The sequence below is a fragment of the Lygodium microphyllum genome, chromosome 8 (genome assembly GCF_053477565.2).
Source record: "Lygodium microphyllum isolate KBCC chromosome 8, Lygodium_microphyllum_v1.1.10, whole genome shotgun sequence".
Lineage (NCBI taxonomy): Eukaryota > Viridiplantae > Streptophyta > Polypodiopsida > Schizaeales > Lygodiaceae > Lygodium > Lygodium microphyllum.
The window spans coordinates 40,737,234-40,759,769 of record NC_141142.1 but is presented as its reverse complement, the minus strand read 5'-3'; the positions used below and the strand labels follow the sequence as shown (position 1 = coordinate 40,759,769).

Here is a 22,536-nt window from a genome sequence, read left to right as displayed (position 1 = left end):
TAATGGCTACGTACACATTCGGGGGAAAACAGAAGACTTCTAAGTGACGAATAGGATCACAATACCCTATATGGACTGTACATCTAGCTAAAAATACTCATTCAAGACTCATTAAGGTTGAGAGCTGCCGATTTGCGAGGAATAAACTTTTGCTGCTTCTCAGCTCAACACAAAGGGATGTGACACAGAGACCGCTTTAGGAATCAGAAGACACGTTTTGTCACACAAATTAGAGTTAAATTTGTGCTGCCAAGCTAGCACGCAAACATCTGCAGATGCCCATATAGGATTGCAACATCAAGACACCACAAGATGATTTTCTGCTTTCTATTACCAGCTTTTGATCAAACAAGAAGTTTCGAATATAACTAAACAAGCTCGTAAAATTTCAGAGGATATCCTTTTCTTGCTATTTTATTTACAAAATAACCAGCTTCTCTAGACATAATAGTTGCTAAAAAGGATTTTTTGGGGGGGTTTGGGGGGAGAAATGAAACATTAGCCACAAGAAATAAAAGTGCATTCACCTGACAAGCACACTTCACCCGTGGACCGACTTGGCCAGCTTCATCTTCAATAGAAACCTGGCCCTCTCTTTCCTGAAATTGCCACCATTCTTGGTGAAATCCATTTGCAAATTCATTATCCAAAGAGCCATTTGACTGTGGAAGATCTGCTTCACCTGTATCATGGTTATCTGCAAAATCATCCAGCTGCACATCTGATGTCTTGCTTCTTGTTTTATAACTGTGTACCAAGGCGGAAACCTTACTGAGAGATCCAGAACTATTTGATATGGCTTCACAACTCCTACCAGTTGGACCTGTTTCAGCCGAGTGTCTTTCTGCTGTTTCCCTCCCTCCATCTTCTTGCGGACATAATAAAGGAATATCCTGAAAAGATGATCGTGCAGATCCATTGTGCTGACCATGTAAATCTTGAGGTTCATCAACTTCCTTCACTACCATGTCAACTGCTCCAGAGGATAGATAATGTGGGAGGACCATGTGATGATGAGGAAGTAATAAAGGGATAGCTTGTTCATATGGTGCTTTGCTACGCTGTAGAAATAAAGCAAGTTAAGACGTTACAACATGACACTCAGTAAGATAGTCAAAAGAGATGAAAGAAGCTTCCAGCAAACCTTAGCATAGTTCCAGCGCTGGACAAAGTGCCTAGCCACATCACGACAAGCAGGACCCCATATAGCACAATGCACATCATGCCAAGGCATCCTCGGGTATTTTTGACGATCCAGTTCATCCTTCATGGTATCTTCCCAAGAATTGGGCTCTGACTCTCTTTAAATCAGAAAAGAAGTAAACTGTGATATAGTTCCAAAATGCCAAACTGAAGAAAACTATTACACAATCTGAGCTCGTAAAATACCTTGGATTGTAATAATCTTTGCCAGGCCATATTTCAGATGATGAATCATCAACCCTATGTTCTGGGGTATCATATCTGCCAAAGCATAGGTCAAGCCCTCCAAGGAAACAAACTTGGTAATCCACAATAACTATCTTTTCATGGTGTGACCTATGCCAAGGGATAACTGTTTCAGCACTCTATTGAACTTGCTTCAAAAGACCTTTTGGGAATAATTAATTGCAATACACATAGATGCTCTCCAATCCAAATACATACCACAAGTACACACCAGATGAGAAGTGGTTAGGATAACGTAGCACTTTGACATTCTCATGTATACTCAGAAGTCGTCGTTTTGAATACATGCTGTTTATTTTTAAAGCTAAAGCCACCTCCTTGTACAGTAATATGTAGATCTGTGCAAACCTCCCAAAGAAATAAAAACTCATTTCAGTACAAAATATATGTGAGACCATGTGCTTCAAAAACATAAAAGTATATTTTCTTTAAAAAGACTGTTTCTTCAGCTAAATGACATGAAAAACTCACTGTGCTGGAATCACATTGAACATGACAGCATGATTTATACTGCTAAATATGTTTCTGCTTGCAATCTGAACTTGCTGGTTGAAAACAAGTGAGAGTAAGGTAATATACACTATATTTTGTTACCCTAGGGCACTCTTCTACAAAAGTTTTAAGGGATTAACCTTACAGCCACTAAAGCCTTCACAATGCTTGCCCTTGAAGTCAACATCAACGTATGGTGTACCTTTTAACGTTTTCCGCAATCTTTCAACACCAGTCCCTTCATGCAATGGGACCATGAAACTTCAAACATATGCAAGTATCCCTCATGCAAGGGCAGCACACGCAATGCCTGTAGCCATTATGACGTGGTACTACTCAGATGAACTACAGGCAGGAACAGGCAAGATGCCTACCACAAGATAGACATGTATTCCCATTATACAGCGACCATGAGATAGAGAAAGGACTGTTATATGTGCAGATAATATGGGAGGCAGGTATGAACAAATGTTGCGTCACTATCCAGGGTATCAGAGTTTCCAAATGAGAGATGCCTTGAGCTCTTCAGATAGGATGTTTGGCCCACTGTTTAGGGTATCATAGTTTCCAGGTGAGAGATGCTTGGGCTCTTCCTTCTGAAGATGAGAGGCTTAGTTAAGATTAAGAGCAGCTGGAGAGGCTCCATAGAGAAGCTTGACAAAAATTTCAGATGAAACACATATAGAATGATCAAGGTGATCATCCTCACCTCTACAATGTAGCAAAGCTGAGGTCAAGTCTCATAAATTCAAGACCAAGAAAGAAGCTGCCACTCTGCTGGTGCCAAGGCCATAAAGAGCTTTCCATAAGGAACAAACCTGATTCTCAGATTCCAAAACAGACATCTACACTAATGACTGGAGAAATTTTTGCAATAATCGTATAAACTACTTGGCAAAACAAGAAGAAACCCCATTGGCAGCTGCCGCACATGAATCAGGGCCCCTTTTGGGAAAGTTTGATATTTAAGCCAAATGTGATCTCTCGTCGATGAGTCCATAATTCTCACAGAACCCTTACCAATTTATCTGGTACTGTGCTCGTCCAATGTCCCATGAGCTCTATACTTGGTCCCATTTATCCATACTATGCTAATGCGTCAAGGGATCATCCTTGGTGACCCTAAACCTGTAAATAGCAATAAAATAAGCATGGCACCCAAGAAATGAGGGGCACCTGACCTCCCAACCATAAAAATCTCAAAAATACATGATCTATCCCCACCTAAGCCCCAAGTTAGACTGCTATATGAATCTCTTCCACCATCCCTAGCATCCTACACCACCAGAAGATGCTCCAAAAAGTATGAAGATGACGGCCTTGTTTGCACAAGGGCCAGTGCAGTTCTGTAATAGAACCTGTGCCTCTGACCATAGCGCTCATTTACTAGCAAGTCTCCCTGTGCACAGCTAACTACATACCACCTTTAAGTTATCCTATTACTAACTATGTGATGCCAACCCATACAACTTGATCAAGGCATGAAGAGGAGGTGCTAAACCACAGCAGAAGAGAGCATCTAATATATGTGCTCATATGGTTGAGTCTCACACAAGGGTTAGCAGACTACTTTTGCTCACATCATCATAAGTCTCAGTTGACTGCTGCTGTTATGTTTTGGGATCTGTCTGGAGTATGACACTCACAAAGTCGTTCTCCGCATCCACGACACCACTGTCAGCTCACCTCTGTCCCATCCTTCAGCAAGGGAGGTTTGAGACACCATTTTATCATTTACATTCCTATACAATTATCTTCCTTAAGCATTCATTCGATTGTGTTCATCATGTTGTCATATTTCCTATGTTTCTGTATGTTGTGCTAGCATTTCTTTATGGGTCCCTAGTTTCTTCAAAAGAGGCCAACCAAAGTTGTTTGTTCGATTGATCATAGCTAGTTACAAAGACATCATGGCTTGGATCAATGCAAGAGAGGTTAATGTTTTATCAATTTTATTAAAGAAGGTCCTCATGGAAATTCTACTATTTGAAACATTGCAAGCTTCTAGGCTGCCCTGAATTTGATCATCATCGCAAGCACCTAAAGCATACTTGCACTACCACCAACTTGGAACCACAAGGATAATTGTACCTGGATGGAGTGAAAGGGAATTCAACTGGAACCTAGCAGCTTTAGCCACAAATGATAAGAGGTCAACTAGAGATCACCACCAATGTTGTCACGTCAAGGCAACAAGAAAAGCTGATAGGACATAGCAACCAAAGCAGAGCCAGCCAACAAAGTCCTCATTTCACCCCCTCACTCTTGACCAATCTCACTCTATCCCTTCCTCCTGCATAATCACACTTTCTTCTCTCCCCCACTAACCACCCCTCCCCACCCTTGTCATCCATCAACCCCCAGTCAATAGAGTCCTCATCTTTGTTCTGTTGGTGGGTGGTGTGGATGTGTGCTGTTAGGTTGGGGGCTGGATGTCACCCTCTAAAATGGCAGGCAAGCATCACTGTGGTACCTCCATACAGTGGTACCTATGGTCCACAGAAGCTCATGGTCAAGCAAGAGTAACAAGACACCCAAGTGTTGGGAGTTCATGCCTATGTCCAGATCCTCAGTCTAATGGATTTGTAAGGAAGAATGCAGGCCACAGCCTTGCCCAAAGAAAGTAATGTGAGAATAATCTCGCACAAGCCAGTTAGTTTTCTGAGGCTTTCTCACAAACCTGAAGCCAGCACAGATTAAGCAAAGGGCAAGTGGAAGCTGACCTACTTAAGAACTGTCCCTTTTCCCCTGCAGGCAAAGCTCTAGTAATGTATAAGGTTTTCCCAACACCTTGGTCTGTTTAAACAGTGCATAATGCACTACTGTGCTGTCTTGAATATCCTATGCTTCAATACAAATGGAACATGAGACTGGCTTGGAAGACTATAGTTAGTCATAAATCACAAGACTGGGTTGTGTATCATCAATCCAGAGTTTCAGAGCCAAGGGTGCAAGGACCCACTCCAAGGGAGTAAACCCAAAAGCTCCTTCTTCAGACAAGTATGCAAAGACACTACGTCAGTGAAGATGGGCAGTGAATGGCCTCCTTAAGACAGAGACCTTACCCACCCCGTAACTCCCTATTTCACCTGCCTGCAGCCTGAAGCCTGAAGCCTCAGTCCATGGCAGAGTCTGCGAAAGGTAGTGTGTGCCCTCCTTAAGACAGACCTTACCCACTGTGATAAACTCCAAAAACCATCACAACATGCCCCGGCACCATAACACAGCATAACACGGCATATCACACCCCTTGGAACTCAACATGGCACCATAACATGACATATCACAGCATAACACGCTTTCCTCAACTCGTCACAGCACCACAGCACGGCACAGCCCAACGCGACACGGAGGTCGACATGGTAAGGTAACACGTCACGGAAGGTAACACAACACGGTAACGCGACACGGCCCAGTGACACGGTAAGGTAACACGTCACAGAAGGTAACACGACACGGTAACGCGACACGGCCCAGCGCCGGCTGAGCCGCGTCGGCGCTGGGCCGTGTCGTGTTACCTTCCGTGGCGTGTTACCTTACCGTGTCGACCTCCGTGTCGCGTTGGGCTGTTCAGCCGGCACTGGGCCATGTCGCGTTACCATGTCGTGTTACCTTCCGTGACGTGTTACCTTACCGTGTCAACCTCCGTGTCGCGTTGGGCTGTGCCGTGCTGTGGTGCTGTGACAAGTTGAGGAAAGCGTGTTATGCTGTGATATGTCATGTTATGGTGCCATGTTGAGTTCCAAGGGGCGTGATATGCCGTGTTATGCTGTGTTATGGTGCCGGGGCATGTTGTGATGGTTTTTGGAGTTTATCACACCCACCCTGTGACTCCATATTTCACCTGCCTGAAGCCCCTTCAGTCTGACAGAGTCTGAAAAAGGCAGTTGACTCAAGCAGCCCTAGCACCAAAGGAAGCTTGAGGGCTAATTTCAAAAGCACTGCACCAAAATACATGGAGGAACACTTGGGGTGAAAGGGAGAAATGTAGGGATAAGCTATTAATAATCCACTGCAAGCTATGTACAATGGAATGAGCCCAGGTATGTACAATGGAGTGAACCAAATTTCTGAAGAATCATCTTCCCTTCAACCAGTTCCTCGAAAAGACTTTTGACATGTAGTGTGGGGTGGCAAACCTGGTCTTGTACCTCATCTTAAAAGTAGCATAAGTTTAGATTCACTTATCCAATTCGACTTCTCATAGGAAGTATGTGCAACTGGCACATTAAGTGACAAAAGATATAGCACAGTAGTCATGACAGATGTCCTCTCAAAACCTTTTTAGTGTACCCAGCATCCCCTCCTACTACACTTGCTGGCTACAGGTACTATTTGAAAATTCAAGTTTAGGATGAAAAGCACCACCAGTATGCTGAATGGAAGAAGTACAATTGTTTTGGCTAATTCTGGGATAGACATTGCTTTATACAGATATGAGAAACCGTGACTGGTCACTTTGACTCTGGGCATCGTATATGTAACACAGTCTTACAAGTTACCAGCAAAAACACAACAAACAGCAAAAAATCAGCAATAATGACTGATTGTGAATCACCACTACAAATCACAGCAAAGGCCAGCCCCACATTAAAGGTTCAAGAGCCATGCAGAACAAAAATGAAGTGACAAGGTAGAATGAGGTTGCATCTTAAAATTCTGTGCACAGGCTACTACTAGTACACTTCAACCTCGTACTTTCAAGGCAGCCCTCTTCAAGTAAAAGTGGGGAAAGCTAAAAATCAAGATTTGTACCTTTACACCAGCCCTTGCTTTTGCATGTATTAATGCATCAAGCCTAGAATGTTCATAATTCTTGTATGGTCGCCGCATGTACAATTCTGGGCATAGCCACCAGCCAGCTATTAAGACCTGAAATCAAAAGTTGAACTGTGTTCATTGAGAGGATTCAATACTTTAAGACAGGATTAGAATCATTCACAATATTGGAAAAAGTAAAAAACAATTGCACTTACATCTGATTTGGCACCCTCTATGGCTGAGGCAATAGCATTGAAAGCAGCTTTGCCATCAATAAACCACTGAGCTTCACTGCCATCATTGAAAAATCCTCTAGGAGGAGCAAAAGATCCAAATCGATGAGGATGGCACCATCCTTCAGGTGGTCTCAAACCAGCATCATTGATTGCTGCTACCCAATCACGCACACCAATTGCCCGTTTCGTCCGTATCTTCACTGTTCTATTTCCACATGTGACCTAACATGCCAATGGTGATGTTTCTTATTAATTCTTATTTTGAACCTTACAAGGTGTATGTACTTAGAAGGAGCTTGATTAAAAGTTGCATATACAAAGAGAAAAAAAGCTAGCATTGGATGGAACCCTTAAATAGAGCAACAAAAGACAAGCCTATAAGTTGGACTTCCCAGAAAAATATAAGAAAAAACTATGTGAATGCTTTGTGTCTGTAGCACAAGGATAAAATATAGGAATGTAATACTCCCCTTAATTGGTGTGTACAAATTATATCAAGTCTAAACTGGTGTGTCCAGATTATATCAAGTATCACTTCTGCCTAGTGCTGCATAGCCTCTACAGGGAAAGAAGCTTTGTGTCATTAGCCCTCTCGACAAGCTCTAAAGACATTTGGACTCTTCCCATCTAGGAAAACCTATAATTACATAACTCCAGAAAGGGATGGGAGGTGATGGGACGGAACCTTTGGGATAGGTGGTGTGTCAAAATATGACTGGTGTGAAAGCAAACCAAAGAAAGAGTAGTGTTTGCAAGGGAGAAACACAATGTGTAAGGCAAACACTGAGAGAGAGGAGAAACTCAGAAAACATAGAAGAAGATGATGAATGATGAATCATTGAATCATGCTAAGTGAGTCAAGCTCGTAGAATGGAGCTGAAGTTCAGAAGATAACTGCAGTCCTGTCTGAATCGAATCAAGCGGCAGCACCTGTAGGGAATCTGCACACTGAAGGGAGCGAAATGCAATCCTCCGGCAATAGGATATCGAATGTAAATGCTAAACGTGAAGAACAGTTGTCGAGGGAGCACAACGCAGTCCTCTCAGGCTGTTGGAGTGGAAGAAGATCATCATCAACTATGAAAGCATACTCTAGAAGATGAGGATGAACAAGACGGCCTGCCAAATGAGGGAATCTGACCCTAGATGGGCCACGAACTGCAAAACGCAGCCAAGATGAAGCAGCACGTCCCTACCAAAGATAGTGTCGATGTTGGGGAGAGCCCAGACTGCAATGCAGCCAGAGATGATGGTACCTTGTGGAGGAGATGGTCGCTTGATGATGGAGCACCCAAACACAGCCTGCAGAGTCGAAAAAAGTATCTGGATGCATGAAAAGTTGACACCAGCAGGAAGGAGAGGCTGCCAGCTGAAGAGACCCAGTCATCAAGTGATGGAAGTTGACACCTCCTATAGAGAGCGTCTGCAGCCCAAAACGCAACCTGCAAGGTGTAAAAAGACAAGGCGCCTAGTGTAAAGGAAGACACAAACCACGAATTGCAAAGTCCTCCAAGTGGGGTGTAAGCAGCACTAGAGAGATGGAAGAGAGTGACAACACATCAGAAGGAATGAATGTGGAATGATGAATGGGTCGAGTCAGTGCCATCTTTATAGGCACAAACTATCTTGCGTGTCGTCCCATAAAGTCTCTCTAGTGGCACCCCGACTCTCTCAAGAAGCGCCCAAAAAGCCTTTTTAGGGCTGTAAATGGAAACGAAAATAGGAATGAAGGGAGAGAAAATGTATTGAATGACTTGGTTTATCAACATGGTACACAAAACAAGATCTTCATCTCAAGATGTTACCTCCACGCAAGCCAAGATCTCCGCAAGGCAAAATGCCCTAGACCCCTATGAGACAACCACACCATGCTTACCACCAATAGATCTAGACCATCATCACCCTTAATAGAGTTGTCCATCAAACAATTCACCCTCAGCATAGTGGAGCAGATACTATAGCAGTCCATGAGATGGATATTGGAGGCTAGGTTGGCTTTATGATACAATAGTTTTAGTCCTTGAAAGAGGGTTACATCAGATCCTTTTACTCATCAGTGATTACTTTACTTCATAGCTTAAAAATTTATTCACACTCCATTTTTGTTCTATAGTTAGACAATGTCATAATGCCCTTTTGATATGAGCTAATTTGAACCTTGTATACATTATGATGTGATCCCATCGCACTTGTATTACATGCTTGGATCTTACAGGCTATCTTGCACGCCCCCCCCCCCCCCACATAATGAGTAATTATATTTATCACATGAGAAATATAAGAGTCACAATAGAGAAGCTGAAGAAACTACCATATGCCAAGCAACTAAATCCTTCGAAGAAAAAAAGCAAACATGTTGAATAAGATCCAACTACCAATTGAGAAGACCCTTGAGCTTAGCAATATGACTTTGAACCCCAGAGGCGGAATCAAAGATAAAGGCATTCCAAGTGACCCAGTTGTGCCCGTAGCGGATGGGTAGTGAGAGCACAAAACAAGAGACTAAGAGGTCAGCCCTGTCTAACCGACTATGCAAGAGTAAAGAGCTCCATAACACCACCATTCAGTATGACATGCAAAGAAGCATCAATGCTAATAGCATCTATCAATTAAGAAGTGTGGCCCAAAACCCATGGCCCGCATGAGCTCTACAAGAAAACACCACTCCAAGTAGTCAAAGGCCCTTTCCAAATCCAACTGGACTAGAACTACCTCCTAATTGGAGTACTATGCAACTCTCTCTCTCACTAGCCTTCATGGTAGGCCACACACTAGCCAAGATCTACGGAGCAATAATGAAGGCAGAGCTTAATGCTTATGCAAAGAGATGGGGTTTGAGAGCAGCATGACAAGCTAGATTTGGACGAGGTTTGCCTACACTAAATCATATTTTTCACGTTGAGAACCATGGTTGAGCAAATCAAAATGAAAAAGAAGAAGCTCTACTATTCGTTTGTGGATTTCGTAAAGCTTTCGATACAGATCCACAGGATAGATAGCTAGAGAGGTTGCAGACTAGAGATCCAATCAAACATGATCTAGGGTATTTATGCACTATATGAGAGGGTGCCTAGTTGAGTGAGATGCCCAAGAGGACTAAAAAAGGTGGTCTCTAATACCATGTGAGTGAAGCAAGGATGTCCCCTCTCCCCCACACTCTTTGGACTCTACATTGATGAGATAAAGGACCACATCACACAAGAGGAGGAGATGAAGTGAACATAGTAGGTACATTGATCTCCAGTTTGCTTTATGTTGACAACATTGTCCTAATCTCACAATCATAGGAAGGTCAACAGTGACATCTACATGCCCTTCAGGATTTTTGTACACCACGTGGATTGATAGTGAATCTTGGAAAAACTAAGATTCCGATCTCTCGTATCAACCCCAATGAGAAGGGGATCAATCTTCACCTTAGGAGCTAGTCAGACGAATGTAGTGGACCCACATATCTACTTGGGAGTTACATTTACTACATCAATTGGGAGATTCACCATGGCACAGGCGGCCAAGGATCAACTCACACGAGGATACACTACAGTGGCTATGCTAGAGCAACAATGCCACCGAGCATACTTTCAGGAGCCTCACACATGGAGGTGGCTATTTGACACATTGGTCACACCAGCCATGATGTATGGTGTACCAATTTGGACTACTAACCTAGACCACATGTCATTATGCTCTCACAAATGATCTGTAATAAGCCATCAATACCACACAAGATCATTAGAGCAAGGTTACCCCATGATGCTAGAGGCCCTTTTCTAGACCATCAATTTTATCCACAAAGAGTATGCCATGCACCCGAACAAACTACCTAGAAGAGCATTTGAGGCCTCTAAGCAACTTGCCTAGGTCGGTCGCGAACATGAGACCTCATGGTATGCACAAGTTGAGCGGTGGCTCACACGATATGGGATCAACATGGACCACCTCCTGTTAGCAGATATGTCATCTCATGTGTGAGTCTGTGCATTACAGCATATGTTTACACTTCCATTGCTGCTCCACTTCTAACATGGTATCAGATTTCAGGATCTGTGCTCCTGGTGTATTTTCTTTGCTAATTTCAGGACTGTTTTGACCATTGCTGATCAGGCAACTGCTGCTCCAACCAAGCGACCTGTTTTACCTGCGTTTTTGCTGATGCCAGCATCTGTACCGCCTGCGTCAGCATCCATACAGCCTGCATGTCAGTTCCAGCCTGTGTTTTGGTGCTTCTGCATCTCCTCCTGGCTGGGTGACTATATTCTCAGGGCGTGTTAGCTGTTTCAGGCAGTTTCTGGCTGATTTTTTGCCTTTTCGCAGCAAATTTTTATTGTTCTGGTCAAATTTTGGTGAATACTGCATGTGAACTCTCATTTTCTGTAGTTTGTGCTTGTGGTTTGGCTGTGTTCTCTCTCCAAATACCTTCTTCTCTCTACTTCCCTTCTAGTTCCTCTACAAATGGCTCCCCCATGCACATCCCCTACTGATAAGTTACATGGAGGTTCTCGTGAGGCTTTTGTATATTCAAAGCGGGGTTTGAAAACGAAGAAGTCGAAGACCCAATGTTACCACTGTGGGAAGAAAGGTCATTTACGGAAGGACTGCAAAGAGTTAGTGGCTTTCAAGAAGAAGAAGGAGAAGAAGCCAAAGCTCAAAGGAACTTGGTCATGCAACACAATCTTTATCAACTACACATATACCACACATGGATATCACCCCCACAATCCCTTCCCACGAAGATATCCTATTACAAAGACTACCTCATAAGGACCACAACAAATTGTTTTATTGTAAGGCCTAGATACTTGAATGTCTACATGCCACATGAGTTGCATGTAGCTATTGACCAACTCATGGTTTCATCTCGTCAACTCATATTTCCTCGAACCGAGCGGATCTACACACTACGTGTCAAGAGGAGATGGAGAGCAAGGAGCACCATACATACAATACAAAGTCTACAATATGTTCGGACTAGATGCCCCACACTCTTCAAGGACACGTCTCTCACATCAGTCATGGACCCACCACACCAGCACCACTTGGGTTAGTTCTTGGTTGAGATTGAGAGGCTCCACAAATCATTACTACAAGATGGTCCTACACAAAGGGGAAGAAGGGTCACAAAGAGGGGTGACAATCCAAAGAACCAAGAAGATTACAATAGCACGTCGACCACAAAGGCCCAAATACCAAACACAAAGGTTATAACAAAGAGATGAGGGAGAGTCACAAGTGACACAACCAACACCTAACAAAGCTGGGAGATCAGATGAGATACTACCCCTATACTATCTCCTTAGGGATCCTTGGCATGCTCTACCCACCAATTTCAACTAGGTGAAACTAGCTATTATTCACAGCTAGATGCATATAGCTCCACATATACTATCTCCTTAGGGATCTTTGACATGCTCTAACCACCAATTTCAACTAGGTGAAACTAGGTACTATTCACAGCTAGATGCATATAGCTCCACATATACCCGCCATTGTCTCTCTATCATATCTTCAGTATTGTCTCATGTATACCACTTTAGCTATTTGGAGAAGGCACCTCGCTCAATCTAGTTATGGAATCCCCACACCAACGCCACATGGACCAGTTTCTAGCTGAGATTCAAAGGCTCCACACATCACTACTACAAGCTAGCACTACACAAAGAGGGGGTTGTTTGTTGCAATTTATTGATTTCTTGAAGACAATGACCACCCGTAGGGCACCTACACAGAGAGGGGTGACAATCCAAAGAGCTGAGGAGATCAAAGTAGCACACCGCCCATGGATACAAGGGTACCAGACACAGATACCACATCAAAGAGCAATGAGGGAGATCTACCAACAACATGAGTAGTAGCTGATAGGGTTGAGGCTCAGCCCAAACACCACCCTCCTACTATTTCATCTGGGATATATGACATACTCTATCCACCGATCCTGATTGGGTGGAACTAGATATACAAGTGTCATTTAGCCACACAACTAGACATATACGATCTCACATCCTCCCATTGTATCCCTATACAAGCACTATTTGGCCTTGTACACCACCATGGCTTCTTTTATAGTATTTCACTTACAGCACATCACATTTTGATATCCAATGACGATCAACATTGTACATTTTAGAAAAATCTCTCTCTCTCTCTCTCTCTCTCTCTCTCTCTCTCTCTCTCTCTCTCTCTCTCTCTCTCTAGAATAGCTAGTATAACAAGGAGCGCATGGAAACCCGACTTCATCTCTAGCAAGGTGGAGCACAAGGGACCTATGCACACAGCCAGACACGTCGTGATCTTTCGCCATCTAATGTGCGGAAAGAGAGGGCATTTCTATCAGATTGGAGCACAAGTTTTACCAACTATTCTTGGGACAAGATACCAAGGATGATGCATGGAAGGCATTCTAGGAGCCCCAAGCCCATACACCCATCACCTCCCTAGACACGTGGCATGAAAATGCTACCTCACTATCCTAGCACCCCTTCTAGCCCACCTATTCAATAGGGCCCTGTGTAAAGACTTCCCTACTAGTTGGTTAGCTAATACTATACTACCAATCCTGAAAGCTAGAGACTCCATGGTTCCTACGAACTATAAGACGGTCATGGTTGGCCATGTGCTAGCCAAGCTTATGGATCAATACTAGAGCGTGAGCTACACCAATGGGCAGAGAAGCACCATTGAGCATTCGGATAGGTAGGGTTTAGGAGGGGCTACTCCACTCTTGATCATATCCTCACACTCCAAGCCATCATGGAGGAGAGCAGGGCACAAGGGAAGGGGATATATTGCTGCTTTGTGGATTTCTATAAGGCTTTGACACAGTAACACGTACTAGGCTCATGTAGAGACTACAAGATCTGGAGGTCCTGATGAAGATGAGATGCAAGGATGCCTACTCTCACCTACTCTATTCGGCCTTTATATTGATGAGATGTTAGACCACATTGATGGACTTGGAGGGGAGGGAGGTGGCCTTGGGGGGGGGGGGAGGGAGGCATTGTGTTAGCAAATATGTCCATTTGTGGATGAGTCTGTTCACGTGATTCAGTAGGCTAGGGCACCATGATATTTTCTTGAGTATTTAGGCTCTTTTTTTTTTCACTTATGATGTGATTTTTGGCATTTTTTAATGCTTGCCGACATGTCATATTTCTTGGTATTATTGTGCTCTATATCAATCAAGCACTCCTCCTATTCAATCATTGCATTTATATGTCATCACTTACAGGTTCTTGGTGGAGAGCTGAGCCGGTGCCAGTGCCTTTATAGCCAATGACTCAAATCGGTTCTATATTGTCTCATGTCTTGGTATAAGGATTCCATTTCCCAAGCGTTCATCTTAGTTCTCTTCTTTTACAATGTTCTTTTGTTCTCTCTTTTCTTTCTCTTCCGTCTTGTGTGCAAGAGCCCATTTCAACGTACATATATGCTTCCGTTGCTGCACCCACTTCTGGCATGGTATCAACCTGCAAGATCTCTGCTACAGATGATGTTTTTCTCCCGATTACAAGTCTTCTTCTTCCATTTGCTGATCAGGCGACCTATTGCTGATTGAATATAGCCTATTTGAGGTCCATTGCAGCCTGCGTTTTGTCTACAAGACCTTGTGCTTTCAGCCTGCAGCAGCAGCTGTCTACCCTATAATCATCAATTTGCTGCCTTTGTTGCTCCAATCAGCACGCATTTTAGTTTCATAACCCCAATTGCTGGCTGGGTGACTCTGTTTACACAGCGTTTTTCCTATTTCTAGAATTTTCTAGCTATGTTTTCACTCTCTTGCAGCAGTCGCTCTTCTATTTTCATCAAATCTTGGTTTCCACTGCACGTGAACTCTCATTTTGTCCAGTCTTTGCTATTGGTTTGGCTGTATTCTCTCTTTGTATACCTTCTATCCTCTATCTTCTCTTCCTATCCTCTCCAAATGGCTCCGCCGTGCAGTTCTACTGATGATAAGTTCTATGGCCTTGACTATCTCATTTCGAGTGTTGTTATGAAAGCTTGGTTTGTGCAAAAGCAGTTATGGTACATTATTTGTGGAGCTATTCCACATCCTCAACGTCCTTTTCTAGCTCCGAAAGATTTTAATGAGGACAACCATGAGTAAGCAGTGCTTAGATGGGATACAGATGATGTGTATAACTACTCTACTCTTCCTCAATGTATTTCTAAAGAAGTTCTACCAACAGTTACGTCCTGTAGGACATCTTCAAAAGTATAGGCAAAGCTTCAAATGTTGTACAAGGCACCTTCCACCATTCATGCACTGATACTTTATGGCCAGCTCTAGCAAATGACATTCGAGCCTAAGCATACTATTCAATCATTTTTGCTCCATGTTACACAAGTTGTTACAAGAACGTGAAATTTTATTGCTTTGCTTAGCATTTGATTTAAAGTTGATCAAATATGCTAATGTGACAAGGTGCAAGTTAACTATTTCATGGAGTAGGACCCAGGACCCCAAGATATCAATTGGTGCCAAAGGCAAAAGTTGTAATAAGTTATGTTTGACAGGTACTAGGACCTACCGAATGTCAAATTTCAGCTTGGACTAATTTATAGACCACTAATGTCAACAAGGACATTAGAGACTAGGCATTAATTAATTAATTAATGTCAGTCTAAGGGTCAATAACTGCTCAAGGATACTTGAAGGACAATTTGGCCTAGCCAACTTAATTATTCACTAGAGGAATTATTTTACTGGATGCTAGAACGAGTATTAAATTAGTTTTCAAAATTAATATTTTGAAAACAATTAATCTAATGTGTTGGATAAAGTTGAAAATTTGGATTAGAAGGCTGCCATTTGGCAAAACTTGCCCATGCAAGTAGGAAAAAGGTTTTTGGGGGCTGGTAGAGGTCTATTCTAGCCATTGTGAGAGAGGAGGTTGTTAAAGAGCAAAGAGATGTTGCCGATGTGGTTTGCAACCACCAAGGACCATTCCTACAGTAGGTGACAACAATTTGGACCCCTCCATGAGCAGGTGATAGCAGCCCAAGGTCCTTCTAGTACAAGTGACAGCATACAGGAGGGAGCAACACTCTTTTTGGTGGTCCTAAGCTATAGTGATAGATTCCATGACTATTTGAGTAGAGCAATAGCAATTTTTTAGCATTCCTCACAATGAAACTCTGAAATTTCTCTCTCTAAAATATTCTCTCTCATCCTCTAGACATCTCTCAAGTTATCGCGGCAAAATCCATCCATTTGAGTCATTAGAGGTTGAGATTTTAATTGATCTCTGTTGTAAATCCTAATTCATAGCAAAAATTAGGGTTTGAGAGCCACCTCGAGATGTGTGCTTAGAATTGAGATCCTAGGACATGAATTCCAAGGGCTAAGTTTGCATTTTCAGTTTATGTGAATTTTATGCTTGATGTAATTAGTGTTAAATCAGGTTAGTACCACCCTATCTGAGGAGGGCTGGTCTCATCGTTCCATTGCCCGGATACCATCAATTCCCTCAAATTGGTGAGCTCAAGGCACCTGATTGAAGGTCAAAAGCTTTGCTCTAGTGCGGAAATTGTATTCAGCTGAGTATTACAACAAGAATGTCTTCAGATAGTGAGATGGGATCAAGCAAGGATGATGCCTCTCAATCTGAAAATTCACAAAGTGTTGGGGAAAATGCAATGTCTGATCTTGAACAAGACACACAGCATGGACAACAAGCTAATAATGTTGGTCTAAACTAAAATGTGGGTCCTTCTAGGCCTTTAGAAGCCGATGATCAACAAGAGGAAGAGGAATTTGCTGACCAGTTTAAAGATCAACTAAGGACAGCAGCTGAAATATTTATGCAATTGGCAAATGATCCTCAATTCATGCACTTTTTGGACCCTTTAAAGGAGGGCAATGAAGGCAAGAGGAGGAAATCATCTTCAAAAGCTTTGAGGCAACAAGATGCACCAAAGGAAGAGCCAATACAGCAATATGATGTTTCAAATGTCGGTAGTGAGCATAAACAAATGATGGTAGTGGGGCAATTGATACATATGCAAGGCCAACTTGGAAGTGCCAATCCAATGTTTTTTGGAGAGCAGGGCATGCATGCAATCATTGGGCAGCCAGGTTACTTTGGTAGAGGCATTAGTTTCCATGCTATGGTGGGTCAAGGACCGCATATGGGGATGTATGACACAACTCCTTATCATATGCAACAACCAATGCATGGTGTGCAAGGCATAATGTATCCCAATATGGCTAATAATATGTATAATCCCATGTATAACAACATTGGCATGATTTTGAGGCACAAAGTGGCAAGTTTTGGCAATGCATATATGCAGCCCACTGTATTTGGAACTCATTGTATTAATGTTGGTCATACAAATGCTCCATGTAGTGTTAATCATGAGGAAAGATGCAGCTAGTAATGCATGCAATGTATGGAAAAAGGTATCTTGGTATGGCTAGTAGTATGCAAATTCTCATGCACAGTCACATTGCAATGGTCCAAAGTATGCAAACAAGAATGTTTCCTAATGCATCTGGTGCTCCTACCATGTCGGGTACACATGAGGGGCTAGTCAACTAGATGCAATGTCATATTAGTTAAGTTGGAATTGTAGCAATGTGAAAGTATAAAGCAGTGCAATGCTTAAGGTGAAGAAAGGCCTACAATTAGTGGAGGTTTCAAGGCATGTTAAGTTAAAGTCTCCATATACTTCTTGGTGAAGCTTTAGCATTGTTTTACCAATGGATGCAAAGTGAATGGAAGAGGATGACTTGGCAAACCATCCTCACTTGTTGCAACTTTACTGAGATGCCTTTCAATTAGAGCCGACTTTGGTTCCAGCTCAATCAAGTTCAGCAGAGCAGGGGTCAAGAGCATTGTTTGACGCTCAAGGGAGAGATCTTCCAGTCCACCAGTTGTAGACAGCTCTCATATGTAGTGGATCTCAAATGTATTCAATACGCATCCAAGGTACTATGCTCACAGTATGTCTGCCATGAGGTCACTACTCGTATTAATCATTCCAAGATGTATGCACATGAGTATGAGTTTCACCCAAGCACTAAAACAATACATTTGCATCAATTTATGATCAATTCTGCATGAGTTTTTGCCTGAGTTTTGAGACAAAAATTCTTATCAATTTCAGCTCAATTTTTAATCAGTTTGAGAACCATTTATGGTCACTTTTGGGATCAGTTATGTTAGAGTTATGATCATCCCCTGGACAGGCATGTGTCAAATTAGGCGGTGTTCATGCAATTTCTTGTCAAACAAGCATTCAAGAGCAATTTGTCAAACTTTGTGTGCTGCATATGCCATGTGGCAGGCCGTATGGTCAGCGGAGGAGTGACACATGGCAGTTGCATTTATTGCAGATCAGACCACTGTGCTGACATGGCAATTTTGCAATTTTTGGCAGGTTTCTGTGTAGTCAACCAAATCTGGCACACATCAGCCAGATTTAGCAGGTCGATTGCTATTTTGGCTGGGCCATATTTACTGCTATATATAGCAGATTTTCAGCACACATTCATACACTCCAGGTCACAGATTTCAGGCAGAGATCGTGCTGACTGCAACAAACTTCGAGGTGTGCAGCAAGGTGACATCATCAAGGAGGAGATACGCAAACATACGCACTGCGCCCGTGTACATATCTGCATTCTTATTCAGTATTCCTTCATTGCAAATCTTATTGTTCCTTTTTTTTTTCGTAAAAGGTAATTGTATTAATTACGAAAAAAAAAATACAAGATTACTTGATTACAAGATACATGACGACAATCCAAGCCATCATGTGAAGAGGTGCTAAGTACTACAGGTTACAATGTCATGGCAAGGATGCGGAGGAAATTGCCATATGCCAAGGGCGGAAATCCTCCGTAGAGAGCAAATCAGAACGATGGAGAAGAGCTAACTGCCAATACAAGAGGCCCTTAAGCCTCACAATATGCCGCTGAACATTATGGGCGGAGTCAAACAGAAAAGCATTCCGAATGGTCCAGTTATGCCAACAGCCCCAGTATCGAAGAAAGTGATACATGAGCTTCATATGTGGCTGTGCGGGAGTAGGGTATTTGGGTTGGCCCAAAACCCAATCAAAGGGGCGCAGTGTGATACCAACCACCCCTCGCCAAACGGCCGACAAAAATAACCAGACTTTCTTAGCGACGGGGCAAGAAATAAATCGGTGGCAGGCGGATCCATAGTAGTGGTGCAAAAGAAACAGGTGCCATTGGAGATTCGTCGCTTGGAAAGAGCCGAAGCAAGCGGAAGACCCCCAATCATCACTCTCCAAAGAAAGACTTTGTATTTAAAGGGTGTCTTGTTGACCCAACCCTCCATCACAGTTGCCCTCCACCATGACCGGGATTTACGCAATCCCCATAAAGCATTCGCTTTAGTAACTAGCCATTGATTATCTTTAATCAGAAGATGATACACTTGGTTAGCAGAAGCTTTGCTCAAATGCAGTCGGCGTTGTAGGTCCCAATCCTGCCAGGGCTGATCCGAAGCAAGAGCAGGAAAGGGTTGTCTGCTCTGGAGCACCGTCAAAAGCTGTTCCCATAAAGGCCTATATCCACGAGGGATCCTGAAAAGCCTCCTAGCAGTACGAAACGATATAAGCACATTGCGACTGGCAATGGTGGCATCCGCAACTGAAGACAAGCCCAAACGTGCCATCCGGTTGAATTGTGGTCTAAGCTCATGTTTACCTTCCCACGAAAGTAAACACGAGACTGCCAGTAATTCCAATTGAAAAGAGTTATTAGCCAAGCGATCCTCCGTTGGGTGCCACTGAGCCTTTTGAAGGACGTGTTTCCAAGAACACACCAAATGAGTAAGCAGCGATGAAGAAGAACTGGAAAACCGCGAATCAGCATTAAGAACGTGCCACCAAGAACTCCGGAGTTGGGTATTGCCATGCCAAAGCCCATGGCCCTCGAGGAAATAACGGGCGATAGCGACCCACGGATGATGATCATCGGAGCACATGGCGCGGAAAAGGGACCAACGAAGTGCCTGCATGTGAGTTTGGGCATCTAAAATAGCTCCGCCACCCATGCGTTTGGGGGTGCACGCATGCGACCACGAGATCCAGGAAATACCTGCATGCAATGAGTCCTTCTTCCATAGCATGAAGCGAATAGACTGAGTGAGAGCATTCAGAGTCGTAGGAGTCCAGGGCAACAATGGCAAGAAATATGTGAGCATTGGCAACATAATTATCTGGGCTACTTTGAGGTGAACATGAAAGGGCCAGGCCTGAGACTTCCAATACATAAACTTGGCCACCATTTTCTGAGAAATCCACTGCAGAAGCTGCTTTGGGGAAACATCAACACCCAAAGGGTATCCAAGATGCCTGACAATGGAACCTCGAGGAACAACCAGACCCTGCCAGTCCAAGGACTGCAAATCCGACTCCGTGCAGCTTAGAATGGCTGATCTGAGCGCATTGATACGAAGGCCTGACGCCTGACCAAAGAGACCCCAAACATCCAATGCTTTTCGAAGGTTATCCTTGTCCGCACGCAAAATCATAAAAGTATCATCCGCCAGGGATTGGCCAATGAAGTGTTGTCCTGTAGGAAGCGACAGTCCGGCCAACTGGGAAGAGGCGGCCATATGTGATAACATGGAAAGAACTGGATGTGTCGCAAGGGCAAAAAATAAAGGGCTCAAAGGGCACCCCTGTCGGACAGAACGGGCAAGGACAAATGGCTCAGTAACACCTCCATTCAGCATGACTCGCAAAGACGCCGCAGCACTAATGGTGTAGATCAGACGAGACATCCGAGCACCAAAGCCCATAGCAGACATAAGGTCAGCAACGAAAGACCAGTCCAAATAGTCAAAAGCCTTTTCCAGGTCCAGTTGAATCAGTACCACCTCCTGATTAGAATGCCGGGCATAATCAATGGCCAATTGGGCATTCAAAACATTGTGTAGAATATTTCGGCCCTTAATGAAACCATAATGGAGAGGGTGCACAAGGGCAGGGAGATGCTTATGGAGCCGATTCGCCATTACTTTGGAGAAGATTTTGTACATTGAACCCATCAAAGAAATTGGACGCCACTGTGTCAACTTAGATGGCGAAGGAACTTTTGGAAGCAGTTTAATAAGTCCTTGTTTCCATGAGGGAGGCATGATCCCCGTTTCCCACACCTGCTGAAACAAAGCCTGCAATGGTTTCGCCACTTGGGTAGCGAAAGCTTCAAAGAACTCATTGGTGAGACCATTCCAACCCGGACTTTTATCTTTGGGCAAGTGTAACAAGACATCCATAACCTCTGCTTCACCAATATCTGACTCCAAAGTAGCTTGCATGTCCTGCGGAAGCTGATTGCGGACCAGGTCATAAAAAACTGAACGGGCCTGAGTAATTTGGGCTGAAGATGGAGAAGCGGAACCGAGAAGGTCACGGAAATAATTCCTGCACATATGCACAATAGTCTGTGGATCCAGGATAAGGTGGCCTTGTGCATCCTCGAGTCTGGTCATATTCTCTCGAGCAGGAGAGGCATGGAGAGCTCGAAAGAACTTATGGGTCTGACATGCACTATCTTGCAAAGTCTCTGTCAGATGTTGCAATTTGGCCTGCTGATACGATTTAACTGGAATTCTTTAATAAGATCGGCCACCCGCATGGCCAGTGCAAGCAGAAATGCATCATCCGGAGTGTCCACCAGCAGGGAGCGAACCAAAACCAGCAGGTCCTCCGCTACCTGTCGACGGCGCCGACAAAGAGAGGCATGATAGATCCCATATTGCCGAGCAACCCGCTGCACATTAGAGAGCAATCTTTCAAATGACGCAGTGCCCTGAGAGGAAAAGTCCAAGAAGAATCCGTCAAGCAATTGCTGCATATAGCCCTGAAAAATTGTATGCTTTAAGTAGGACGAGTTGAAACGCAAAGGGAGTCTCTCTAGAAATTGCTTGAAAGGGGCAATGGGTTGTGCAAGCAACTCGAACTGCAGAGGGAAATGGTCCGACAAGACATATTGCTGCAACACTTTTATTTCGAGCATCTCAGGTAGAAAATCATCATTCTGCATGATATATATACGGTCCAACCGCGACCATGTTGTGGCATACTGGGCCGAATGGAAAGTAAAGCCTGGAGAATACGGGTGTAGCCAGGACCAAAGATCTTGCTTAAGAACAGCAAGAGCCAACTCTTGCCACATACGACTTTCCGCCGCATCCATGACCGAGTGCTCCGATGTAGACTGGGAAGAATCAACACACATATTGAAATCCCCCATGAAGAAGCCCCGTCTGCCAAGTGACAAGGAAGTCTGCAAAGTCTGCCAAAGCTCCCGCCGAGATAACGAATCATTCGGAGCATAAAGGCCAAGTAACCATAGGATTTCCCCTTCGAATAAGATTTCAACCACCAAAAAGCGGCCATGAACATCATTTTTAATAAGAACAGGCTGATATTTGGCATGTACAATCATGAGCACACCCGAATAATGCATGGCCGGTGTTCCTGCATAGAACAAACGAAAGCCATGGCAATCCACAACTTTACCGACGTCACCGTGACTCTTGTGCTCAACAGCGCACAGGACATTCCACTGATTCTCATACAAAGCAGTCCACATGGCATGTTGCTTGTGGCGAGAACA

At 43.6% G+C, this 22,536-nt stretch overlaps 1 protein-coding gene across 5 annotated transcripts in view; it reads right to left on the bottom strand.

Moving 5' to 3' along the window:
• The window catches only part of PLDP1 (phospholipase D P1), a 129,821-nt gene that overhangs the window by 72,275 nt on the left and 35,010 nt on the right, over positions 1-22,536 (bottom strand). Inside the window, exons 7-13 of one of the 5 annotated variants that reach the window (XM_087682828.1) lie at positions 6,918-7,160; positions 6,697-6,813; positions 1,648-1,787; positions 1,390-1,539; positions 1,145-1,301; positions 773-1,061; positions 528-697 (exon numbers count right to left, since the gene is read on the bottom strand). In XM_087682828.1, the coding sequence (XP_087538954.1) occupies positions 528-697; positions 773-1,061; positions 1,145-1,301; positions 1,390-1,539; positions 1,648-1,787; positions 6,697-6,813; positions 6,918-7,160 (1,266 nt within the window). Of the gene's footprint in view, positions 1-527; positions 1,062-1,144; positions 1,302-1,389; positions 1,540-1,647; positions 1,788-6,696; positions 6,814-6,917; positions 7,161-22,536 lie in introns of all 5 variants that reach the window. The other 4 variants (XM_087682830.1, XM_087682832.1, XM_087682831.1 and 1 more) reach the window with 4 other exon arrangements.